Source organism: Zonotrichia albicollis, chromosome 28 (assembly GCF_047830755.1).
Source record: "Zonotrichia albicollis isolate bZonAlb1 chromosome 28, bZonAlb1.hap1, whole genome shotgun sequence".
NCBI classification, from domain to species: domain Eukaryota; kingdom Metazoa; phylum Chordata; class Aves; order Passeriformes; family Passerellidae; genus Zonotrichia; species Zonotrichia albicollis.
The window spans coordinates 748,194-773,069 of NC_133846.1; the positions used below are offsets into that span (position 1 = coordinate 748,194).

At 58.9% G+C, this 24,876-nt stretch overlaps 2 protein-coding genes across 5 annotated transcripts; both read right to left on the bottom strand.

The window, feature by feature from the left end:
• Nucleotides 1-685: 685 nt before the first annotated feature.
• Nucleotides 686-13,408, bottom strand: TNNT2 (troponin T2, cardiac type). 3 transcript variants are annotated; one of them, XM_074528143.1, is made up of 17 exons: nt 13,262-13,408; nt 10,519-10,566; nt 9,147-9,157; nt 9,013-9,030; nt 8,054-8,083; nt 7,204-7,260; nt 6,671-6,703; nt 6,136-6,171; nt 5,921-5,942; nt 4,979-5,039; nt 4,759-4,875; nt 4,082-4,159; nt 3,889-3,999; nt 3,391-3,500; nt 2,807-2,897; nt 2,345-2,385; nt 686-887 (listed from the first exon to the last, which is right to left on the bottom strand). In XM_074528143.1, exons 2-17 carry the CDS (start codon nt 10,554-10,556, stop codon nt 839-841), a joined length of 903 nt encoding a protein of 300 aa, XP_074384244.1. In that variant the 5' UTR covers nt 10,557-10,566; nt 13,262-13,408; the 3' UTR covers nt 686-838. The 3 variants fall into 3 exon arrangements, 2 of the variants coding, with proteins under 2 accessions (XP_074384244.1, XP_074384243.1); XR_012577140.1 differs by lacking the exons at nt 8,054-8,083; nt 9,147-9,157; nt 10,519-10,566; nt 13,262-13,408 and having other exon boundaries at nt 1,683-2,385; nt 9,013-9,095; XM_074528142.1 differs by lacking the exons at nt 8,054-8,083; nt 9,147-9,157; nt 10,519-10,566; nt 13,262-13,408 and having other exon boundaries at nt 9,013-9,095.
• Nucleotides 13,409-13,822: 414 nt separating this feature from the next.
• LAD1 (ladinin 1) lies at nt 13,823-24,640 on the bottom strand. Of its 2 annotated transcripts, none has more exons than XM_026796684.2 (10): nt 24,090-24,640; nt 20,917-21,057; nt 19,229-19,706; nt 18,665-18,796; nt 17,918-17,967; nt 17,167-17,239; nt 16,636-16,767; nt 16,273-16,362; nt 15,158-15,235; nt 13,823-14,847 (listed from the first exon to the last, which is right to left on the bottom strand). In XM_026796684.2, exons 1-10 carry the CDS (start codon nt 24,125-24,127, stop codon nt 14,839-14,841), a joined length of 1,221 nt encoding a protein of 406 aa, XP_026652485.1. In that variant the 5' UTR covers nt 24,128-24,640; the 3' UTR covers nt 13,823-14,838. The 2 variants fall into 2 exon arrangements, with proteins under 2 accessions (XP_026652485.1, XP_005492510.1); XM_005492453.4 differs by having other exon boundaries at nt 18,665-18,799; nt 24,090-24,634.
• Nucleotides 24,641-24,876: the final 236 nt, after the last annotated feature.

The following is a 24,876-nucleotide window of genomic DNA, read 5'->3' on the forward strand; positions in this document are numbered from 1 at the left end:
AGGCTGTCATACCATAACAGGGCAGCAAACAGCCCTCCAGGCCTCTGGTGCCTTGGGCTGGCTGCCAGTCCATGTTCAGCTACAGATCCAGATCCAAAATCAGATCCAGATCCACCAGAAACAGTGGGGGTTCTGCAGGTGATGTGTCCCCAGGGACAGCACACGTGTGACATGCTATGGATTCCCAGCCAGATGGGAGAGATCTGCCCCTGAAGCACAGAGCAGTGGCCTCCCCACACAGCTTTATCTCAAGGCATCCTTGCATGCTGTCAGGAACATGCAGAGGAGGCAAACACAGCTGGTCAGAGCCTTTAGCAAGAGCTGGAAATAGGAATGGAAATAGCCTGGAAGGTGAGTTAGTGACTATTCCATGGGCCAAGAGGCTTGGAAGCAGCGCCCTGTCCATGGTGTCCCACAGGGGACCAGAGAGGAGCCAGTGGGGCTCTGGTACAGAAGTGGCCGTGACGAGGATTGCCCCAAGTTGCAGCAGGAAAAGCAGCTCAGGGCACTGAGGTGTGTCACCAAACTGCCAAGGAGTGTAGCTGAGCTGATGCTGGGAGGCACAGGGACACTGGCTTGGGGGGTCCTGGGTGGTTGCTGTGACCTCTCACAGCCTGGGCAGCAGGTGGGCAACTCCTGGAGCTGTGCTGAGCCTGGATCAGAGCCTCAGGATGGAGAGCACACCTGCACCCCTCAGCACCTCTTTATTTACAGACACAACAACACTGGGGGTGGCAATGGGACACTCCTGAGGCCTCTGCCCCCTGGAACCCCCACTCCTGCAGCCAGGGCTCTGTGCAGCCCCTGCAGCTCCTGAGGCTCCTCTCTCCCTGAGCCTCTACTTCCTTCGGCTGCCCACCATGGTCTTCCCACGGGCACCCTTGGATCTGCAAGGAAGAGGAACAGCACGTGCAAAAAGGCATCAGTGACACAGGGAGGAGGAGGTGGGTGCTGGCAGTGGTCCTGCAGCCTTTTCCCATTGGAAACTGCCCTGGGGTCTCCACTGGCCCCAGGTAAACCTTGGGACCTGATCCAAAGAGCCTTGGGACCCCCTGGGAACAAGCTCATGCAGTGGCCGGGTGATTCTAAGGACCCACCATTTCTCTCCCATGTTTCTACCCCCCAGGAATCATTCCAAGAAGAATTGATAAGCTGCATCTGTGGCTGCAGAGGGATAAAAGCAGCTGCAGGATCCTTCAGGACCCAGCCCATGGCTCGCCTTCACCAGCACAGGGGAGCACAGAGGAGGAGTTTGGGTGGGCAGTGAAGGGCAGTGAAGGGCATTTCTTGCTGCCAATCCTTGGGATTGCCTCATCCCTGAGCCCTGCTTCTGCCCTGGGGTCCTGGTGTCCCTGCCACACACATGGAGTGGGACACACAGAGACACACACACACACAGAGCTCCTGTGCAGGGACACACAGCACCTGTGCAGGGACACACACACACACACACACACACAGCTCCTGTGCAGGGTCACAAACACACACACACACACACACACACACAGCACTTGTGCAGGGACACACACACAGAGCTCCTGTGCAGGGACAGACACAGCTCCTGTGCAGGGGGACCGACAGACAGACACACACACACACACACACACAGCACCTGTGCAGGGACACACACACAAAACTCCTGTGCAGGGACACACACAGCCCTCAGAAATGCCTGTACTCACCCTTTGCTGCAGGATCACACCATGGTGGGGCAGGAGAGAAGAGAGATCTGGTGTAAGTGGGTGGGAGCTGCTGCCCCTGACACATGGGTGGGCTGAGCACCTCCCACATGAGGGGGAAGTGGGATGGGGATGTGAGAGCACCAGGGTTCTCCTGGGAGTAGGGGTCAAACAGCCTCTCCCACCCTCCTATGAAGGGTTCCTACATGCAGGAGCCATGGGCACAGGGACAGTTCCCATGGCCTTGTGGGCCTGCACAAATCCCACAGCCCGTAGGACTTCCTCTGCTGGACAAGCTGGCATCTCCAGCAGCTTCCTGAGGTGCTGGGCAGAGCCCCTGCAGGGAGGGGGTGGCTGGAGACTGGAAGGACCCCAGAGGACACAAAGCTTCCCATGCAGAGGTGGGTTCTCCCTGGGGCCCATCCCCTGCCAAGGTCTCTGAGGAGGGGGGGGCTGGTGACAGTGGGACCATGGAGGTCCATCAGGAGCAGAGGGGCAGGGACTGAGATCCTGGGACAGACCTGCAGGTCCAGGAATGCCGGGCACCAGAAAGAGCAGAGGCAGGAGGGGGAAGGGGAGGAGGTGGTTTAGCAAGGGAGATCCACAGGGAGGGAACTGGGGAGCTGGAAGGGCAGGAGATTGAGGAGGGGTGGGCAGCCACTTACACTTTCTGGTGGTCACTGATGCGGTTTCGAAGAACATTGATCTGCAAGAAAAATGGTGGGTGGTGAGGTCTGACAAGAAAAAGCTGCAGGTGGACAGTGAGGTCTGACAAGAAGCCCCAGGTGGGGGCAAGGCTGGCTGAAGATGCATCACTGCTCTCTTTTCCCCAGCAGTTTTTCTGTGGGGTTGAGAATCCCAGAATCCCAGGATGGTTGGGGTTGGAAGGGACCTTCAAGCCCATCTCATTCCACCTCCTGCCATGGGCAGGGACACCTTCCACAGTCCCAGGTTGCTCAGGGCTCCATCCTGCCTGGCCTGTGATGTATTTGCCCTGTGGTGGTGCCATGCACGTCCCCAGGAGCTGGGAGATCACTTGCACAGCCCAGCTCATCCCCTGGCAGGGGAGCACAAGGACCAGTCAGGAACACAGAGGGTGGACAAATCACAGAGGCCCTGGGGCTCACCTCATATTTCTGCCGCTTGAACTTCTCCTGCAGGTCAAATTTCTCAGCCTCCAGGTCATGGATGTTCTGCCACAGCTCCTTGGCCTTGTCCCTGCAGGAAGAGCCAGCTGTGGACAGTGCAGGGAAGGGCTATGGCTCCCAAGGAGCTCAGCAGGGATGGGGCACTGATGCCAACCCCTCTTCTGCTCCAGGGGATGGGGCTCAGGAGGCTCCCAGACAGGGATGTGTTATCCAGGCAGTGAGTTCAGGACAAGAGCCACGGGGGAGGTCAGTACATATGGGGACACACATCACACCCGTGTGACCCTGGCTCCTCAGGACACCCCTGTGCCACCCGTGTGACCCTGGCTCCCTCTCATGGCTGATGCCATCAGTCGCAGCCTGGCCATGGTAGCCCTGCACAGCCTTGGCACCCGTGCCCCCACGGGGTGTCACAGCCCATCCCCAGCTGTGCCACCTCCTCAGCTGGAAGCTCCAGGGAGCTGTCCCCAGCCCGGGATCCTGCCCAGGAGCTGTCCCCAGCCCAGGAGCTGTCCCCAGCCCAGGCTCCTGTCCTGGCCGTCCGTCCTGCAGCCTGTGCTCACCTCAGCTTGTCCTCACTGAGGTGGTCGATGTTCAGGGGCTTCCGTCGCTCACTGAGGATCTTTTTCTTCTTTTCCCGCTCTGTTTGCTTCTTGCCACCCTTTTTCTCTGACTGAGGAAACCATCACTCCACTGGAGAGAAGGAAGTCTGCCCAGCCTTTGCTCTCCCCCATCCCCAGTTCTGCACGCAACACCCTCAGCTTTTGGGACTCCAGAAGCACAAGAGGTCCTCGAGGACATTTTGGCATCAGTGGACAACACACCTTGTCCCTGACCCCATCCCTGTCCCTGAGGCAAGGCTGGAGCTGCACATCTGCAGAGCTGAGCTGAGCTCGGGGCAGCTCTGAGCTCACTTTGGCCTGGTTACTCCTGACCCAAGCACAGTTCCCTGTCCCACCTGCCTGTAAACCCCCCAGTGTCACATGGATGAGGCCAGCCCATGGCCAAGCCCTCCCCAGGAGCAGCAGTGGCTCCATCCCAGCCCCTGGGGAGGGTCCCACCTTCTGCATGTATCCCCCAAAGTGCAGCATGTTGGAGAACGCCTTCTTCTTCCGCGCCTCCTCCTCCGCCCTCTTCCGCGCCTCCTCTTCCTCCTTGCGGGCTCTTTCCTCCTGCCAGGGTCAGAGGGCGGTCAGCAGTGGATGGATGGACACACAGTTCGTGTCCCAGGCCCCATTTCCAGAGGGCACTCACGGCCATGCGGGCCTGGCGCTCCTTCTCCCGCTCGCTGCGGATCCGCTGCTGCTCCGCCCGCTCCGCTCGCCGCTGCTCCTGCACGGGGAGGGCACCTGGGCTTGGACACCGCCGGGAATCTGCATCTTCTCTGCTCCCAGGGACAGAGCCCTGACCCCGAGAGCCCTGAGAGCCCCAGGGGAGCCTGGGCACAGTGACCCGGGGAGAGGTGCATCGGCACCGGGCACCGCAGCACCACCGGGGGCATCCCAGCGAGCAGGGACAGGAAGGGAAGGGCTGGAGCTGGGCCAGGGCAGGGTCAGGCTGGGTATCAGGAAAGGCTCTTCCCCAGAGGGTGCTGGCACTGCCCAGGCTCCCCAGGGAATGGGCACAGCCCTGAGGCTGCCAGAGCTCCAGGAGTGTTTGGGCAGCGCTGCCAGGGATGCCCAAGGTGGGATTGTTGGGGGGTCTGTGCAGGGCCAGGGGTTGGACTCAGTGATCCCTATGGGTCCCTTCCAGCTCAGGGAATTTTATGGTGTGAAGGCACTGGGGTTAATAAAAATCTGGTTCAACCCTCAGGCTCTGTCCAGCAGGGTCAGGGGTGTCCCAGGTGTGCCAGAACTGTGGGGAGGGGACAGTGGCTGAGTGCCCACAGGACCGGGTGGCAATAGCCAGAGAGGGGAAGGCTGAACACGTACAATCCTGTCCTTGAGGGACAGCAGCTCCTCTTCCTCCTTCTTCCTGCTCTCAAAGTGGGCTTCGATGAGGGCCTGCAGCTCGTTCAGGTCCTTCTCCATGCGCTTGCGGTGAATGTCCTGCAGCAGGCACAGACAGCCAGGGCTCCAGCAGCTGCCGGGCACTGAGGGGGAGCAGAGGGAGGGCAGCACCCCCAGGGGTGGGAACTGGGCCATAACTTACATCAAAATCCAGTCTCTCGCCATCTGGGATCTTGGGGGGCACCAGGTTGGGCATGAAGACCCTGCAGAGAAGGGGGAGCCGGAGCACGATGGGGCTGCAGCAGGTCTGGGACAGCCCGTGCCCCTTACCCATCCCACCCCCTGAGCCCCCGGGGTGCAGGGGGGCACAGCTGGAGGTGAGGGAGTGCAGTGCATCCTGCTGGAGGTGCCAGCTGGGCAGCCACAGAGAAAGAACTGTGGCATTCCCTGGAAATGCTCCCAGGTGCCTGCATGGCTGGAATAACCCTGCAAGCTGCAGACAGGGCCCTTTGCCAGCCCCCTGAGCTGGCAGCCACCCCCTGTCCCCACAAAGGGCACTGTGTGCTCTGTGTGACCTGGCACAGCTGGATCCTTCCTCCTGTGGGGCGTGAGGGAGGGCAGGGGATGCCCAGCAGGGGCACAAAGGGATGAAGGGATGATGGTGGCTGAGGGTAGATCTGCCTCCCACACTGCAGAGTCCCAGGGGCCCAGGAGGACCCCCAGGTTTCTGGCAATGGTTCACAGTCCTGCTCCCTCGGGGTGAGTCCCTGGCACTCCTGGACACATGTGCCTCATGCCAGCCATATCCTGGGCTCTGTGTCCCACTCTGGGTGCTCTCTCTCTCTCACACACACACACACACACACACACACACACACTTCTGCCACCTGCAGGGTCACAGGGCAGCTGAGCTTCTCCCAAGGAATGTACAAAATGCTTCAGAACTGCCTAAAGACCTCGTTCTCAGGGTTCCCTTCACGGGCTGTGTTTTGCTGTCATTTCTCTCCCTTTTCTCTCCATGCCCCATTCCCACCCTGCCCTGGAGGCTCCCTCTGCCCTGTCCCTTATGGACCAGGGCTGTCACACGGAGCCTCTGCCCTGGCATAGCTCAGACCTTGCCCCAGGGACACCCTGCCACACTTACTTGGGTTTTGGCTTCGATTCCCCTGCAGGTCCCAGGAGCAGCACAGAAAGACAAGGTCAGTGTCACCGAGGGTTCCTGTCACACCCTGAGCCCAGCCCTCCCTCTCCCCACAGCAGCGAGGTGCCAGCCCTGTGCCCCAGGTGTGCCCCAGGTGCTGCTGGCTGAGCAGGGCACAGCTGGAACCCCATGCAGGAGGAATGAGGGTGATACTTCACCTTCCCCAGGCTCCTGCTCCCGCTCTCCCTCTCCACCTGTGGACAACACGATGCTTTGTGTCCCCGTGGCCAGTGCTGCCCAGGGACACTGTGGGGGGCTGTCCCCCTCTTTCCCGTGCTTGTCCCCACTGCAAAGCCCAGCTCCATCCCTGCAGGATGAATGGGGGGACAGCAGCCCCTGAGGGACACACCTCACTCACACGCCTCACTCACAGGGGGCCAGGAGAGCCCCAGGTGCTCTCAGGAGGAACCCAGACAAGTTGTGCAGGAGCTCAGGCTGGAAAAGCAGCAGTGCCTCCCTCTCCTGCTGTATTTTGGGTGAATTTCTGCCAGAGGCAGCACAAATCCATCCCTCCTGCTGCCCCTGTCCTGCTGGGGGATGTGGCCAGGGCAGCTCTGCCCCTTTTACCACAGATTGTCCCTTTGGCAGCAAGTAAATTCAGCACCAAAACCTCATTACAAGGGCCCAGTGTCTGAGGGGAATGGGATCAGGACTGGAATGGCCAAACCCATCTCTCCTCTGCTCCTGCTTTACCTTCTCCTGCTGCTTTCGTTTCATCTTCTTGCTCTGTTTAAAAGCAATGGGAGAACATGAGCATCCCTGGGTGAGGGCAGCCACACCCCAGCACAGAGGGGCCCCAGCACCCTGACTTGGGGCTACAGCCAGGATCTGAGCCTGCCCCAGCACAGGGTCACACACCATGCCCCAAAGCCACCTCATGAACCCAGGGCTCTTTTGGTGATCAGACACATCAGAGCTCAATCCCAGCTCTGGATACCCCCTCTAAGGCAATGGACCCCTTGGTGAGCCAGGCTTGGCCCATATTTGGCATTATTTCAGAGGGCTGGACACAGGCACCAGCAGCAAACACCATTTGTATTTCATGGATTTCATCACCATTTCATGTTTGTAGGGCCTAGACAGAGCAGGGAAGGGCATCTCAGTTTGACACCCCCTTACTGCACACCCCATCTGGGTGATGTCTCCCTGTCAGCCCCCAGCTGGCAGCCCTGGAGCAGAGCATGGCCCAGCCAAGCCATGGAGCTCCTGGCACGGCCCCCACTCACCTTCTGCCTTGGCTTCTGTGGTCTCCTCCTCCACCTCCTCTACTTGCTCCTCCTGACCTGTGCAGGGACGGCAGAGTGAGCACAGCAGCATTCCCTGGCTCCTGCAGCTCCTCACCCTTATCCCTGCAGCTCCTCAGCCTTATCCTTGCAGCTCCTGCAGCTCCTCACATCCATCCCTGCAGCTCCTCACATTTATCCCTGCAGCTCCTCACGTTTATCCCTGTTGCTCCTCACATCTCTCCTGCTTTGGGACAGAGCCCAGAGGGACCTGGGCAGCCTCAGTGCCTGGGGAGCAAAGGGCTCCTCTCTAACCCTACCCAGGGCTGCCTGTGCTCCTCAGGGCAAAACCCCCCAAATTAATGAAATGCGAGGATTTGTCGCCACCTCCTGCCTTGTCCCTCATCCCCTCTCACGCTGTCGGTCCCCCACAGCCCAGGAAGGAAGGAGGGATCCCCATGGCTCTGCTCTGGCAGGGAGCCCCAGGGCTGGCTGAGGATGCTCTGTGGCGCTGCTGGAGCCTTTTTCCACTGGAGGGAGCAGCGTCCCCGCGGGATTCCCCGGCAGAGCCAGAGCGATGCCGTGCCCTGGGAACACCCGCGGGGCCACGGCCACGCAGAGGGGAAGGAAAAGATGACAGCAAAGACAGCAAACCACGGCTGCAGATATAGAGACAAGGCACAGACAGAGGATGGACACACAGCAGAGCAGGGCACGGCAAGAGTGCAGGAAGAAGAGAGAGAAGTGGAAGAATGAAAGAAAACCATTCCCCAACCAGGGAGAGGCAGAACACATGGAGCCAGGAGTTCTTCCGAGAGCAGAGAGAGGAAATAATGAAAGGTGCAATAACTACCGTCATCTTCCTCTATCCATTCTTCCTCTTCTGAGCCAGGGAGGAGGGAAGGAATAAGCACAGGGATTAGTTGGGTGCCACAGAGGTTGGGCGGGCGTGAGGTCAGGACTGGAGCACAGCAGGGGCTTCCCCCTGCACCTCTCTTTGCTTTTACACTCAGGGTGCTTTGCCTGGCAGTGGCCTAGAGCAGCCAGAGGCTCAGCCCAGCTCAGCCCAGCCCAGCCCGGCCCAGCCTAGCCCAGCTCAGCTCCCGTGTCCCCATCAGTCCTAGGCAGTGGCAGTTTGAGCTTGGCAAGGCTGTCACACACTCAGCAGAGCTCCAGCTCCCGTTGGGATGTTGGGATCACCTTTCAGCCCAGCCCAGCCCAGCCTGGCCCAGCCTGGCCTAACTCAGCTCAGCTCAGCCTGGCCCAGCCCGGCCCAGCTCAGCCCAGCCCGGCCCAGCTCAGCCCAGCCCGACCCAGCTCAGCTCAGCTCAGCTCAGCTCGGCCCAGCTCAGCCCGGCCCAGCCCAGCCCGGCCCAGTTCAGCCCGGTCCAGCCCAGCTCAGCTCAGCCCAGCCCAGCCCACCCCAGCCGTGCCCAGCCCAGCCCAGCCCGGCCCAGCTCCCATGCTGGGTTTTGTCCCCATCAGGCCAAAGCAGTGCCAGTTTGAGCTTGGCAAGGCTGGCACACGCTCAGCAGAGGCTCCAGCTCCTGTTGGGATATTGGGATCGCCCCTCAGCCCACAGCCATGTCCAGCATTGCCAGCCCTGCTTTGAGGCACTGACAAAAGAGATCCTGAGAAAATTCAGACTGGTTTGATCCTACTGATGTTTCAGGTGCAGGCATCTCAAACATGGTCACATCAGCCTTTCCTGGACATGGTTTTCCCATTGCAGCCCAGGAGATGATCCCAACCCCCAGCAAAACACTGAAGCCCTCTCCTTTGGCTCTTGGTCCTTGCAGGTGCAGCTCCTACCTTCCTCCACGCACTCCTCTTCAGAGAGCACACAGGGCACAGACAGAGAGAAAGGAAAGAAGCCTCAGGTTATTGGAGTTTCTCTGATCAGTTTTTGGCCTCAGGGCAGCTGCAGGTGCTCCATGTCCTCTTACCTTCCTGCTCCCTGCAAAGCACAACAGGAATTTAGAGTCACATTGAGCTGCTGGAACAGGGCCATCAGTGAGGCTGAGGTGAGTTTGGGGCTCCTCAAGGCTCCCCTGTCCCACAGCACAGGCCGTGGCTGCTGGGGGGCTGGCAGGTGGCACTGGGGACAGGGACAAGGCCCAGGTCACCCTGCAGGCTGTGGAGAGCAGGGCCTGAAGGTCTGGGCCGGCACTTTGACAGTGGTCAGGGCACTCCCCCATTTTGCAGCATGAGAAGATGAATGACCTTGGCCTGTAATCCCAGACATGGGAATCTCACATCCCACCTTTGCCCCCAAGTCCTTCCCTGGCCGTGGGGGAGATGCACAGCCTGTCCCAGGGTTAGGTTAGGACTGAGTCTTTTGTCCTTGGGTGTGTGACAGCCATCTTGACATCTTCAGTGTCATGCTTTTTATAAGCTACAAGAACGTGAAATTTGGTGGGTGATTGCTTGATGATTTATCATCATGGTTTGTATTTTTGTTTGGTTTTTTGGGGGGGTTAGTTCTGGGGTTAATTCTATGTTTGTTTGGGGGTGGTTGTGGAGTGATGATGACAGTTGGTTATTGGTTTTGATACTAGGAAATATAGAGGAAGGTTAATTGAAAGTGTATTGATGACAAATTATTTGGATAATGTAGGGATATATGGTTTAATTATTTGACCAAAAAAAAGTCAAGGTTACAAAAAATGGATGCATAAAACTGAATTTAAATACTAGTTCCTGGTAAATGATAAAATAATTAATATGTCTGGCAGCCATTACACTATCTGTAATGGTTACCAGAAACACATGAGTCTGGTGTGGCACTGAAACCCCAGAGGGTTCAGGTCCTTTCCCTGCAGGTGGATGAGCAGTGCGAGCTGTGTTGGAGCTCACCCCTATAACCCAGCCCCATCTCTCCAGGATGTGCCTCCATCAGCAGAAGCTGGTCTCAAATCTTGGAGAGTGATGCTTTGCATGTGGCAGCAGGACCCCAGCAGCAGCAGATTGAGTTTCCCATTTCCCCACTGACTCTTGGGTTTTCCCATCTCTGTCCCACACATTGAGACTGCAGCATTTTTAATACAGCAATCATCCTTGTCCTGCTCGTGGCTGTGGGTACAGCTCCCCACGCAAACTGTGTGTGTTAATTCAGCAATCATCCTTGTCCTGCCCGGGGGGAGGATCCAGCTCCCCACACAAACTGCCCCTGCTGGGGTCAGGCACTGCCAGGGCAGGGGGGCTCAGGCTGGGGGTCCATGGTAGATGCTGGGTAACAATGAGAGCACCCCCAAGCAATGCTGCAGTGGGAAATAGGAACAGGGAGAAAGAGAAAGGGGTTAAAACCACCCCACTTACTGCTCATACTCCTCGGTGACCTCCTCTGTGTCTGACATCCCCGGTTCTCTGGCAGAGGTGGAGGCAGATTGGAAAAAGTGAGGGTTAGAAGGGAGATAAGGGCTGGCACAGCCTGTCCCTCAGCACAGAACAGGGGCACAGAGATGCTGCCTCTCTCCAAAGCCCTTGGAGCTGCCAGCTGTCCCCAGCTAGGCTGCGACAGCGTTATCTCAGCAGAGATAAGGTGCCTGCCCCCCCCCCCCGCCCTGTCCTGGGATCACAGCATGCCCCAAACTGGAGGCAGGAGGTTGGACACCACCTCTGTGACACTGATAACTCTGTCAGGAGCATGTCCAGGGCACTCAGCCCCCTGGTCCAGCCCTCTCAGGGGCTGTGTTTGCTCAGGGCACAGGAAAATCACCCATTGCAGTGTTCAGCTTGTTTTGCTTCCTGACTATTCTTAGCCCAGGGATGACCCCTTCGCTCAGATTTCCAGCCCTGCACCAGGCACAGCACAAGCCCTCAGCAAACCCTCCCAGCCCAGCCCTAAAAGTGCAGAACTGCTGGGAAAGGGGCCGCCTGGCCTCAGCAGGTGCATTCTCCCCCTGTTAGCTAAAAGGAATAATTTACAGCCTTGTTTAGTAACTTAGCCCTCATTTCAGGGCTAAAACATCTGCAGAAACAGCTTTTCATCCTCCCAGCACATCTGTCTCCCTCCCATCTGTGCTCAGGAGGACTTTGCTCATTATCTCACCTTATCTGACCTTCACCCAGCACTGCACTTGGAGATCTGCACCCACCAGCCCCATCCCTGGACATCCTGAAGCAGCCCAGAGCCCCAGCCCAGCCCAGAGCCCCATCCTGAGCCCAGCCCAGAGCCCCAGCCCAGCCCTGTCCCCTGCTCGTGCCAGCCCTCAGCAGGGCTGAGATGCCACAGGACGATGCAAGGCAGCTCAGAAATAACTTCCATGTGCTGAAGCACCTGTTCCCAGAGCAGCAAGGCTTCCCTGCTGCTGCTACCCAGAGTCTGAGAGCAACTGCTCCTGTTTGCATCTGTCAGGCATTCATTACCCGGGATGGGGAGGCCAGGCCTCAGGCTTATTCAGGATGCTGGAGCCAGGGCTGGAATGCTCAGGCATGGCAAAGGGGCATTCCAGGAGGGGAACCTTGGCATACCCATGGCTCCAGAGGGTCTCTAATCTCAGTGTTCCCCACAAGGAGCTTTTTGGAGACAAACAAAGGCAGAACTTGGCCCCCTCTGCCTCGGCATCACCGCCTGCTCCTGCCACCACTGTTCCCCTTTCTGGGATGGGTCTGGGGCTTGGCTCCAGCACGATCCCCAGGATCCCTGCTTCCCACCAACAGCAATTCCTGCTTTTTCCCCAGGCTCAGCATGGTCCTGATGTCCCAAGTGTGGCCAAATCTGAGCTCCACACAATCATTTCATGGCATGGGAGAAGAGGGTTCCCAGTCCCCAAGCCTCTTCCTACATTCTCACTGCCCTCCTCCCTCAGACACCATTAGATCCCACAGAGCTGAGGGAACAGCAACAAGTCCGGCACTGTTAAGAGGGTACACAAAAGAGAAAGTGGCCCAAGGAAATATTTATGCATCCTCTGCACAGAAACACATAAACCTTTTCATTAAAGCTTGGAAATCTTGATTTGGTAGAATTAGGAGAACCCAGCAGATATTACAGAGGAAGTATTGCACTGACTAGAAAAAATCTCCAAGAATTTGCTGTGTATTAAACAATCCAGATATTCCTCACACTCCTTGAAATCCCCCTGTCCTTTAGCTCAGGGCTGGCTGCTCACAGCTCTGATGCTGAGTTAATTCTCCACAGTTCTGAGTCTCTGCTTTCCTCCAGGCTGCCCAGACATGGAGCTCTCCTTTCCCAGGAATGGGTTATGTCCCTGATCCACGTCTCATTGGCAGGGTCAGACCAGGCACAGGAGCATCCCATGCCATCCCATGCCATGCCATGCCATGCCATGCCATCCCATCCCATCCCATCCCATCCCATGCCATCCCAACCCACCCCTGGGCTGCCACAGAGCCAGGACCAGGCTGCCCGTGGGCATCCCATCCCTGCTGTCACTGCAGACACAGGAATGGGATCCGGGAGATTTCCCAGGGCAGCCAAAACCCCTCTGAGGCACCTGGGCACCCACCAGCGCGGTCCAAAACAGAAATGGCAAACACAACCCGCTGGAGAGGCTGCAGATGCTTTGTGCATGGGAATGCCTGCACGTCATGAAACACCCGAGAGAGTGGCTGGGACACCCCGAGCCCAGAGCCCGTCCCGGAGCCCATCCCGATTCCCCCGAGGGGCGGCCAGAGACACTCTGATTCCAGGGCCCATCCCGGATCCCATCCTGGAGCCCATCCCGGAGCCAAGACCGGAGCCGATTCCCCCGAGGGGCGGCCGGGGACACTCCGATCCCGAGCCCATCCCGGAGCCAATCCTGGATCCCATCCCGGACCAGATCCCCCGAGGGGCAGGCGGTGATACCCCGAGTCCGGAGCCCGTCCCGGAGCCCATCCCGGAGCCCATCCTGGACCCCACCTCGGGGCCCATCCCGGATCCCATCCCGGGCCGATCCCGAGCCCATCCCGGATCCCATCCTGGACCCCACCTCGGGCCCATCCCTGATCCCATCCCGAGCCCATCCTGGGCCGATCCCGAGCCCATCCTGGACCCCATCCCGGATCCCATCCTGGGACCAATCCCCCCGCGGGCCGGGCGCCGCCCCAGCCGTACCTGGGCACCGGAGCTGCGGGAGCGCGGGGAGCCGCGGGGTCTGGGCAAGGCTCTTTGGGCCAGGAGGCTTTAAGGGGCTGCAGCGCCCACCCCGGGGCGGGCAGCGCCGCAGGAATGTGCCCGGCGCCCAGCGAGGAATGCAACACTTGTGAGCTGCTATTTCGGCAGCCGCGGCCCTGGCCCCCTCCGCCGCTCCCCCTTCACCCCCAGGAGCCCATATAAGCCCAAGCTATTGTGTGGCCTCAGAGATTTGCTATTTTAAACCCTCCGGAGCAAGATACGTGAGTGCCCGAGGGGCTGACACAAGCCAGCCCAGCTGTCACCACAGCCGGAACGCTGATAAGGCAGCGCTGTCACCAGCACAGGAGCAGCCCCTGCCCGCACTCCGGCCCGGCTCCCGCAGCCCTGCTCCCACCGCGGGATGCTGCAATCACAAGGGAAGAGTCTGCTTTTAACCCCCCAGGACACATTGGATTCGGGGTTTTCCTTATTTTCCCCTTGTCGGGAGAAGGGAACAGTTCCCAGTCCCAGACCAGCAGTAGGTGACCAGGAGTGTTTTAGAAAGAGCAACTTTTATTAGAAAACAAAAAAAGCAGAGTCCTTTCCCAAGCCTAACAAGCAGGATCAGCTCCAGGGGCAGCAGTAGATTCCCACGCTGAATTTGTCACCACAGTGGTTGTTCAAGGCACAACCCAAACCCAAAGAATGGCCCCAATAAGAGAATTTGAGTCCTTTGCCCATGGCACCCTAAAGGCCTCGAGAGAGCATCCCCCATCCCTGCTGGGTGGGCTCAGCAGCCACGGGAATGCAGGATCAGGGGCTGCACAGCAAAGGGCTCAGGAGGAAAGGCAAGAGGGAAATGGGGCCCAGCCCGGGGCACTCAGCTCCATGAAATCCCCCAGACAGGTCTGTGGCCATGGCCAGGGCCAGCTCAGCTCCCCTGGGTAGTGGAAGGTCAGTGCCTGCAGGGGCAGGGGGTGGCAGGGACAAGGACAAGTCTCTGGTTCAGCTGTGTGTGGAGGGAAACACCAGGGCCAAGTCCCCCCTCATTCCATGGGACATCTCCGAGCACTCGTGTGGCTTCATGAGCCTCTGGTTGTGCCCCTGTGGCAGGGACAGCCTGGCAGGGTGACAGTGCCTGCCCCAGGCAGCAGGGACAGACGTGGTCCATGGATGTGCAGCTGGAGCTCCCTCAGCCAGGCAGGTTCTGACATCCTCCAGCTGCCAGGGAGCCCTGTGGGGATCCCCTTGGCCAGGGCAGCTCTGGGGCACAGGCAGAGATCAGGAACAGAACAGCAAAATGTGCTGGGCAAACAAGGCAGGAGTTTGCCTTCAGCATCTGTGGGGAGCCTGCAGGCCTGGACAGACCCACAGACAGGCAGTGATGGGGACTGGGGGCACAGGGAGACTCTTCCAGGCTTCCTCCTTCCCATCACACAAGGACCCCATGCCCTGGGCTGCACCCACACATGGCACAGGGGACTCGTGGCAGTGGCTGCTGGACGGTTGGGTAGGGCTGGGCTTTGATCTTTGGAGCAAACCAGTTTTTCCCAGATGGTCTGATAGCACAGCTGGTGTTACTGCAACTGCAAAACAAAGTGGGAACCACTGAGGCTGTGCCTGAGGCTGCAACCCCCCCAGAGCAGCTGCTTTAACCAGGACAGTGGGTGAGACCAGCAGGGGATGGGGCAGGCAACAATCCCCTAAACCCCATGACAGCCACTTTCCTTCTCCCCCCAAACCAGAGTCCTCCCCTCCCTCACAGATGCCTCCAGTTGTCCCCTCCTGCTGACTTCCTAAAGTCACAGGGTCCTGATTCCCCCACATCACCTCTCCCTGTATATCCTGGCTCTGCCTCAGATGATGCACCAGGTTCCAGAGCAGCTCCACAATTACCTTGGTGTCTCCAGAGGTGTCCCCCGGCTGCTTTATCCAGACATCTCGCTTTGCCAGGCTGTTGATTCTCCGGAGTTCCTGCAAACAGGAGAGTCAGAAGTGACAGGAGATGTTTTCCCCAAGCATCGTGTGCAGCATTGCCTTGGTGTGACTGTACCTAGACCTTGAAGCACACACTGTCCAGGTAAAACCAGCCAGCTTTGGGATCCTTCCTGCACCTGGGAGACCCTCAGAGCCAAGTGCAGCTCCAGCCACAGAAGTGGAGCAGGTGCTACTGAAGGAGAACTGACCAAGGAGCTGCAGGCGTTCCCCAGGAGTCACCCCAGGAGAAACCCTTTGCTGGCACAGACACGTCTGGGCAGTGCTGATCTCCCAGCCCAGCCTGGACCCACCTTCCCTGGCTGCAGGGCTGGGCTGGAGCTGCCCCTCCTGGGCTGCCACGAGCAGGGGCCAAAGCCCTCCCTGCTGTGAGCAGTGAGCCCTGCCCAGGAACACCAAACAACCAAAGGCTCTCTTGTCCCTCTCCTGCACATGGCCAAGTGGTGACCTCTGAGTCCCCTTGGCTGGGCACTTGGCACCCACAGCCATGAGATCCCCTCATTTTGGGGGGCTGGTTTCAAGTGGGGGTGCAGATGACTCCAGACCCCTCAAGCCCCTCAGAGCTGAGGGGCTGAGCACACAGCTCCTCTCCCACTGGCCCAGGCAGCGCTGCTCATCCAGACAGAGGAGATGGATGGCAGAGATGGGATCCTGCTGGGGGCAAGGTCAGGTGTCCTGGGTCAGGATCATGCTGGGGGCAGGGTCAGGTACCCCTACATGTCCTGGGACATGCACCCAGCTGGCTCCTCTCCCTCCTCAACCTCAAGGGCTGGAATCAGCTGTCCTGGGAATTTTGGGCTCACAGTCAGGATGTAGGAACAAGGAGAGCCCTGATATCTCATTGTGGTGGTCCTGCAGCTCTGACACCTCCAAACCTGGCTAAACTGCTCCCAAATCCTTTAAGAGGTTCAGCCAAGGGTTCATCCACCCTTCAACCCCACCCCAAGGCACAGCACCATGTCCTGTGAGCCTGCCTGCTCCCAGGGCTCTCACTTGAGGCTGACACAAGCTGCTACCTTGCCATTCTCCTCCTTGGCAGGCTCCTGAGCTCGGCTGATCCACAGATTAATGCGGGATGTCACCGACCCTGGGATCTTGAGGCTGTCCTGTGGCACAGAGAGGGACACCGGGGTTACAGCAGCGGCTCTCCCTGCACGAATGTAACCCGGCCCGGTCCGCAGGGCCCAGCCCACACACTGGCTCCATCCCAGCTCCCCAGATTCCAGCGCTCGGCAGGAACCCACACAGCGCCGGGGCAGCACCGGCTCCCCCATCCCTGCCACAGCCTGCCAGGCCCAGCCTGTTATCGGGAGAGGGGAAATTCGCTCCAGAGCGGAGCCCGCCCCTCACAGAGCGCTCCGGGCCCCCTCCGGCCTCACCTTCCTGGGAGCCGCCGGCTCGGCCTTGCCCGGACCGCTGCGCTCGAAGAAGTTGCGCTTGCTCGCCACCCCCTCCGAGGAGAGCAGGCGGTTCTTCTGGGACGGCACGGAGGATTTCACCCCCTCCGAGCGCTGCGAGAGAGAGAGAGGGGCGTCAGCAGGGCTGTGCTGCATGCCGCGGTGAAAAGGAAAGTGCAGCTTCTGGCTCATACCCTGAGCCCTTGGGGTCCGGTCCTGCTGGCCAGCCCCAGCTCACAGCCTTGTGCACTGCTCCCCTCAACGGACCACAGCACCCCCAGAGCCTCTCCACAGCACATCTCCTCCCTGCAGGGCCATGCAGCATCCCCAGACCCCTCCAAGGGTCCCTGCTCCTAAAACCCTGAGGCCAATCCCTTTTCCTGCCTTTCCACCTCCTTCACCCCCATCAGCTCTGTACTTGGTGCAGCTCAGGCCCTCGCCTCCCCACTGGGCTCCAGGCCACCCCTCTCTGTCTCCCCATCCCCTCCTGGCTCTGCTGAGGGCCCTCAGTACCTGCACAGCTGAGTTGTACTTTTCCAGCTTCTCCCCAATGGTGCTGTTGCTGCCTGGGATCCTCAGACTCGCACTGGGGAACAAGAGGGAAGAGTTGAAACAGCCCCCCAGGATGTCCTGGGATCAGCCCATGGTCCTGGGGCAGCACTTGGCAGGAGAAGGCCCCATCCCACCCAGCACTCCTGCATCTGTCAGGTGCACCAGGCAGCCCAGTCCTGCTGGTCACTGAGCTTTCTGGGTGTCACTGCCTTTCCAGGGCCACACTCAACACCAAAACACCTCAGAGCTCCTCAGCCTGCCCTGGGTTCAGCCCTGCCAGCCCTGAATGCATCACCCCCAATGTCAGTGTGGCTCTGCACACACCTGCCCCTGATCTGGTCACCAAAGCCAGGTCAGGCTGTCATGGAGCTGCTTTGATGTCCCCATGGATGGGACCTGTGCACACAAGCACCAACACGGAGCTCCATGACCCCAGAGAAGTGGGGGCTTGCTGGGGGATATTGGAGCAACCTGGCACAGTGGAGGATGTTCCTGCCCATGGCAGGGGCTGGAATGAGATCTGCAGGGTCCCTTGGAACCCAAACCATGCTGTGGTTCCAGGATCTCATTCAGATGCAAGCTGCACTTGGACATTGTCCTGTCCCCTGCCACTCCACAGGGCTGGGGACCCAGCACCTCCTCCTGCCTTAGAAAACAGAGCATGGCCATTCCTGCCCAGCAGGACCAAAGCAACACGACAAGAGGTGCTGACCTTCTTGTGAGAGGGCTTTGGCTCTCTTCTTTCTGCTTCTTGGAGATGATCTGGAAGAGAAAAGGAGAGGAGATCCTGCAGTGAACTTTGCTTATCCAAGATAAGCATGGGAGACACTATCTCACTGATCTCCCCCAGGAAAGCTCCATTTGCACCCACACCAGAGCTTATCTCATATCAAAGCTCCCCAGACCATAGACACTTTATGGTGATAACAGTTTTATTTCCAGTAAAGCCTCATGGAAGTCAATCAAGTGTAGCCAGTCAGTCCTGACTCACAGCAGGGATGATCTTGACAGTTCTAGGCTTTCCCAGCCTCTCCAATCACTTCATTCCAGAGATCTCTTTTGAAATGAAATATATTCTCAGACTGTAACATGGGATGAGAGGGAGGATGGATGCTATTTTTATCCTGTGCTTTCACATAAGACTGGAAAGGCTGGAAGGGGGATGGCAATTCCTGTGGCTCTGGAAATTCTGAGGACAATGAGTTCCCTGTTTTGTCATCACTTCCCATAAGTTTTCTGGCCAGCACAAGGTAGATGAACTGGACAGGTTCATCCTCATGGGGAAGGAAAACAAGGGGAAGAGGGAAGCAGGACTGCAGTGCCCTGACCAAGGGGAAGTTTTGAGCACACTTCTGGGAACAGGTTCTGCCCACATAATCCAGAGGCCACAGCAATCCTTCCTTCCCCCCATCCTCCTCTGCCTCACTGGAATCCCCTCCCCACCTGCTCCAGCTCTTACCCTGAAGGAGACGGTTCTGGGGCTGGCCCGTCGGATGGAGGTGACGTGGGTTGGAGAAGGCTCTGGCTTTTCTTCAGCTTCATCTTGGGGAGGGGACAGCTGGATTACCTGCTTTGAGGGGTTCCTGGATGGCTGCTGAGGAAAAAGGAGACCTCAGATGCATCTCTGCAGAGCCTGCAGAGAGGGCTGAGGTGCAGGAGTGGGACAGTCAGGGCAGGAACTGGGCTGGAGGCCAGAGTTTGAGGTCAAAACCCTCCAAACCTTTCCTGTCTCCGTTGGACATACAGAGTCCCCAACAGCCCTTCAGTGTCCCCATGATGGCAATCAGTGGGCCTTGCTGGAGAAGGTGATCAGGACAGCACAGATCAGGGAGGGGAAGGAGGTGGTGGGACCCTGTCCACCACGTCGTGCTTTGCAGCTCTCCGAAAATCCTTCCTCAAAATCCATCAGGTCCCCTTTCCCTGCTGGTACTTTTGGGCTGTGTCTTTCTCTGCTTCTCCCAGCACCCAGGAGAGGTGAGAAGCTCTACCCCCGAGGCCTGGTGCCCCATCCATTCCTGCTTACCTGCTGCTCTGGAGATGAGGCCACCGCTGAGGTTTTCTCTTCTGCGCTGCGGTTCCCCACCCTGGTGAGGATCTTCACCTCCCGCAGCCGGCAGCTCCCCACCTCTGGTGGCTCCTTTGCCTCCTTCCTCTGCTCCCCCCGAGCAGCCTGCACTCCCTGCTCTGTGTCCTGGAGCCGTGCCCTCAGCACCACCTTCTTCTCGGGGGCTGGCTCCGGGTTCCTGTCCCGGGCCGGGTCCCCCCTGCCCCCGGGCGCCTCCTCTGCAGCGCGGCCGCTCTGCTGCCTCCCGCGGGGCTGTGCCTCTGTCTGCGGGCAGCTCTCGGCCGCCCCCGCCTCCTTCTGCTCCTTCTCCTGCCGCAGCTTTTCGGACACGGGTGGGAGGCACCTCGTCCTTCTCCCTTCCTGTGTCTTCAGCGCCTCTGAGAGCTTTCGCTCCTCCCCATCCTCCGGGGACTGCGGCTTCACCAGGGATGAAGGTCTAGGGACAGGGACAACATGGGATGAGAACCTCAGCACTGGGCCTAGAGGGGTGCATTTCATGCTGCAAGTGAGGCAAAAGGCTCTGGAGAGGGACATAAAAATCCCACAAACATCCTGGAATCCTCCCTGCAGACCAGGGCTTGCAGCTACTCTCATCCCCATCACCCCAGCTCGGCTGTCTGAGAAAAAGTTTGCATTAAAATTATTTTTTTTCCTTTCTGTCATAGAGATGAAGCATTTCTGCAGCCTCATCCCAGGACACCAGGACCCACCAATCCTGTGCCAAGGAGATCCAGGCTTAGGGCAGTCTGGGTCTGCTGCTGGATAAAAAGTGCGGCTGTGACTCTTCACTGGACTAGGAAAAATCCCAGCAACTTAAAGTGGGAAGTGTTGGTTGGAAGCCAATCTGTTCTGGCAGGTCCACCCACAGTCCCACAACCTGTGAAAAGCTGTTTCCCCTCCTTCCCCCAGACAAACAGGCACAAGGCCTGGGAAGGGGCAGTAGGACACCTGGCAGGCTGTGTCTGCACACTTCCAGCACTGGGGAGGAGATGGGATAACATCTGCCCTCCTCCTGAATTGCAATCACCACATGGCCAGCCTGTGTCAGCACCTTGTCCTTCCCAGCTGGTTCATTTTAGTAATTCCCCATATGCAGCCCAAGTGTCCCAACTCTATCCTGTGAAACACAGGAACACCTCTGGAGTGGGAGTGTCACTGTGGACACAAACCACATAAACACTGGACACTCCCAGGACCAATTTAGAGAGTAGGTCAGGTTGTGTAAGGGCAGCCTGGTCCCAGAGTACCTCCAAACCCCAGCTCCCTGCAGCCAGGGACTTTGGCAGCACCAGTGGAATGCCCTTGGCTCAGATCCCCACATCAGCAAAGGAGCCACAGCGTCACTGTGAGGTCCAGAGGGGCAGCACAGCCAGCCAGGCTCTGCCTGCTCTGCTGCCCTGCACAGCTGGGCACCCCTCACCTGCTGCAGATCCCCCTGCAGCCCCACCCTGAGCTCAGCCCTGGCACCAGCCCTCCCCAGTCCCTGTGCCATGGGGAGCCCACCCGAGGTGCCCCCCTTGTGTCCCCCTTGTGCTCCCCTTATGCCCATCCCTCCTCCCAAGCTCTGCCCACAGCTCAGCCCTCCCTCAGCAGCTGCCAGGGCCCGGGGTCAGGAGCCTGGCCAGTACCAGCAGGGCCCCGCAGACCTGCTGGAGGCTGGGCTGGTGTCCTTGGCAGGGCTGGCAGGTTCCTCCTCCGTGGAGGTGGATGACAGCAGGTTCCGGTGCCTTCGCCGGCGCTCTCTTTGCTGCTCTTCCTCATCCTCCAGGGTCCTCTGCCTGGCCAGGCTGTTTGGGAGGAAACACAAGGACATGGGGGGGCTGTGTCCTGCATGGGCACCCTGAAGCTCTGGTGCCAGACAATAAAGGAACACCCTGGGCAAGGCCAAGGGCTGGCAGAAGTCACCTTGCTGGAGGAGAGCAAGGCCAGCATGAGCCAAGAGCCCCAAAGGGCTCTCACTCCACCCAGCTGATGCAGGCCCTTCCCAAAGCAAGCACTTGACTTCCCAGCTCCCATTTTCTCCTGCTGGAGGGAGCACTCATTTCAAAGGAGTCCCTACATTAAGCAAACCTTGCAGGGGAAGGATATTGAACCTGTAGCTCAGCCAGACCAGGACCCTTGAGCTACCACACAGACCTCAACCACACAAACTGGAAGGGTAACCACTATGGCACAAGATTTTAGGCCAAAACCAAGATGTGGTGATGGCAATTTAATTTTTATAGAGCAAAAAGCCTCAGATGCAAAAGTCTCAGAGGCTGAAGGCAACTGCTGAGAGGCTCTGCCTGGGGCTGGGGCTGGCAGGGCTCCGCTCCCCTGCATGTGCCTGGACTGGGAATTGTTTATAATCACAGACTGAGACAAAAAGATGAGGTTTGGAATCATCTTTGAGCATTTTATTTTGCACAATGTGGGTTGGGTTTTATTAGTTTTGGTTTTTGTTTTGTTTTAATAAAATGCCACTCGGAATAAAAAGTTGTCCAGAAAACACCAGCTCTGCCATCCTTTCTCTGTGCCAAAGCTGCCCACCCTCTGTGCTGGTGTATGAAATGTGCTGGAAAATATTTTTATTGGCTGATGGAGCTTTTCAGAGCCTGGTTCTCCCCCAGCACAAGCCCTCAATCAGCCACAAACACTGCAGGGCACCCAGGGGAGCCTCCCTGCCCAGGTCCGTGCCAGGAGCTCAGCCCAGCTCAGCCTTTGCCACCAATTTGACTTTTAGTGAAAGTCAGAGGGGCAGGGCCGCATTGCGAGCGGGGACTCGCGGCTGGTTCCGAGTTACTCAGTAATCCCAGCCGGTCATAAATTAATCCGCTTTACCCCCCGCGAGTGCTCGGTGCGGCTTCTGCTCCTCCTGCCGGGGCGGGCGGGAGCGGCGGGGCAGCGGAGCGCGGAGCGGGCGAGGGCAGGGCGGGGGACAGGGCTGGGGACAGCGATGGGGACAGGGCAGGGCTGGGGACAGGGCAGGGGACAGGGCTGGGGACAGGGACGGGGCTGGGGACAGGGCTGTGTGGGCTGGGGACAGGGCCGGGCTGGGGACAGGGTTGCCCTGCCCTTCCCTCCGCTGGCCCCGCAGCCGAACAGCCCCAGCAGCAAGCGGACCCAGGCTGGGGAGCTCCGGGCGGGCTCTGATGCCCGCTCAGCACCGGGACAGACGGGGATGGCGAGGCTGGGACAGCCCAGGGAGCAGCCCCTGGATGGGACAGCCCGGCCGTGCTCGCACAGCCCCGGCGCTCCCGGGCACATCCCAGCTGCAGATTCCCGGGGAGGGGACACAGATCCCGGTGCTCTGCACTCCTGTCCCTGAAGCAGTGACAGCACGGAGCACTAATGCTGAGCTAAATCCTCACAACGACCAGGAACTTCTTTGATTTTACACAGCCTCCTTCCAAGTGAAAATAGGATTTTCCTGCCTTGAATTACCGTGGCTCCTTCTGAGGTAGCACAAAACCTGGCACTATCCACAGGCAGCTCCTCGTTATTTGTAATTAAGTGATCCACCCATCAGGCTATGGATTCACTCTGCCAATCTTTCTCTCCTCTTTTCAAAGATGGATTTATTTTTCGCTGTCTTACCTTTTTTAGCTGAAAGAGATGAGTAAAAAACTTTGGCAAGTGTCCCTGCCTTGTCCTCTCCTGCCCTGTCAATGATTAGTGCAGAGGTTTCTGACATTTCTGCTGTTTCAGTGCTGCCTCATCTTAGGAGAGCTCAGGAAATGCCTCCCGGGCTTGGGAAGCACACGGGGTGCAGGACCCAGCTGGGCTGGGGTTGGGGCAGGTCTGGCTCAGGGGAGATGGATCAGGACAGGGCTGGAGGGGCCTCTGGATCTGTCCCACCCACGCCAGAGGCAGCTGAGAGCTGGTGGCCTCTGAGCAGAGGGGTCTCAACTAAAATAAGGACGTTTTTCACACTGAGAGTGGGCAGGCCCTGGCACTCAGGGTACTCACAGCAGCTGTGGCTGCCCCTGGATCCCTGGCAGTGCCCAAGGCCAGGCTGGACAGGGCTTGGAGCAGCCTGGGACAGTGGAAGGTGGAACTGGATGTGCTTTAAGGTCCTTCCCACCCAAACCAGTCCGGGATTCTGTGGACTCCCCTTCTTACATCTGGTACTGAGGTTTGCAATTAAGTCTCAGAGCCATAGCATCCATTTGGGCCAGGGTTCCTGCTCTGACGGTGGCACAGTGTGGCTCTCTTTGAGTTTCCATCCCTGGGGTCTGCAGGGGGTCAGGGCTGATCCCACCTCGCTCCAGCCTCGTGTGAGAGCCTGACCCAGCCCAGGGTGCCCGGGGGCCTCCCCTGCTCTGGAGCACTCTTTGGGGAGCCGAGGGAGCTGGTGGTGCTGTGGGGATTGCTCGGGGATTGCTCAGGGATTGCTCAGTGCCGCTGAATCAGGGCTGGCTCAGCACGGGAGGGGCTGCAGACTCCGCAAGCAGAGCAGGACTCACACCCGGGGGCTGCATGGGCATGGAGGGAGGCAAACGCCCCCATCCAGCTCAGAGCAAGGCTGGAGGCACAGCCCAGATGGTCTTTCTGTTCCCCAAAGAAAGGCAAACCAGCCCCAAAATGTATCCAGCATGGCGCGAGAACGCTTATCCAGGTAATTCTCCTGTGCCTGGCCCAGCTTCCCCAGGCAGCAGAAACAAAACCGCCTCTGATCTTGCCCAGCCACAAGGAACTCCAGCAGCGCCGAGCTCTCCGTGGGGCTGGCATTCACCTCTGCAAACACAAACACCCCCAGGGCAGCTGCCCCCTCCTCCCCAAGCCCCTTGGCCACCCTCACTCCTCCTTAAAGTGTTAAGCATTGATCCCCAGCACTCACCTGGAGAGATCGGACCAGTTCCTCCTGCTGAAGGACATCGCTGCTGGCCGGGAGTTCAGAGAGGCCCCAGAAGCTGAGCGGGCATCCAGGCCCAGGGAGCCGGGGCTCGGCGCTGCCCGGAGACTCTGCTCTAGGAGGGAGGGACGGAGAGGGAGGAACTCCCTGCAAGGTTATTTCCCTGTGCACCTTCACCCTGCCTGCCTGCTCCCACCAGCCGCATCACATGGTTCCTTATCTACCTGGCACAGGCAGGGCTGTGATTTGTGTGCCAGCGGCCCAGGGCCGCCCTGCCCAGCAGTGCCCTCCTCGCTGCCAGGCCCGGGACCCGCGGATCGGGCCATGCACGGCTCCGGGCTTTCGGAGACAACTCCCTGCACAGAACCTGTTCTACCAGCCGCGATCCGCCCGTCAACAACCGCTGCAGCCCGCGGAGGAGGCGAATTACCCGGGCCGAGTGGGAGGAGGTTGGCTCCGGGGATCCAAAACAGTCATTAAAACACCTCCGGCTGGGCGCAGTGCGGCCTTAACAGAGCTTGGGAGGGTCCCCTGCTCCTTCCAACCTTTCTAGATTCTCAAATGGAGCTGTCAAGGTCTTCTCGTTCTTGGGCTTTGCTGCAGCAGTGAGCACTCACAGTCTCAGAGGGGCCTGGGGCATGGGGGGATGCAGTTTTCGTGTGCTGGAGCCCTGTGCCAGACAGCACCTGTGTGCTCAGGTTCATCCCTCACCCAGACCCACCCTGGTCTGTGCCCTGAGACCCCCATCCTTACACAGGGCAGCCCCTCCTGC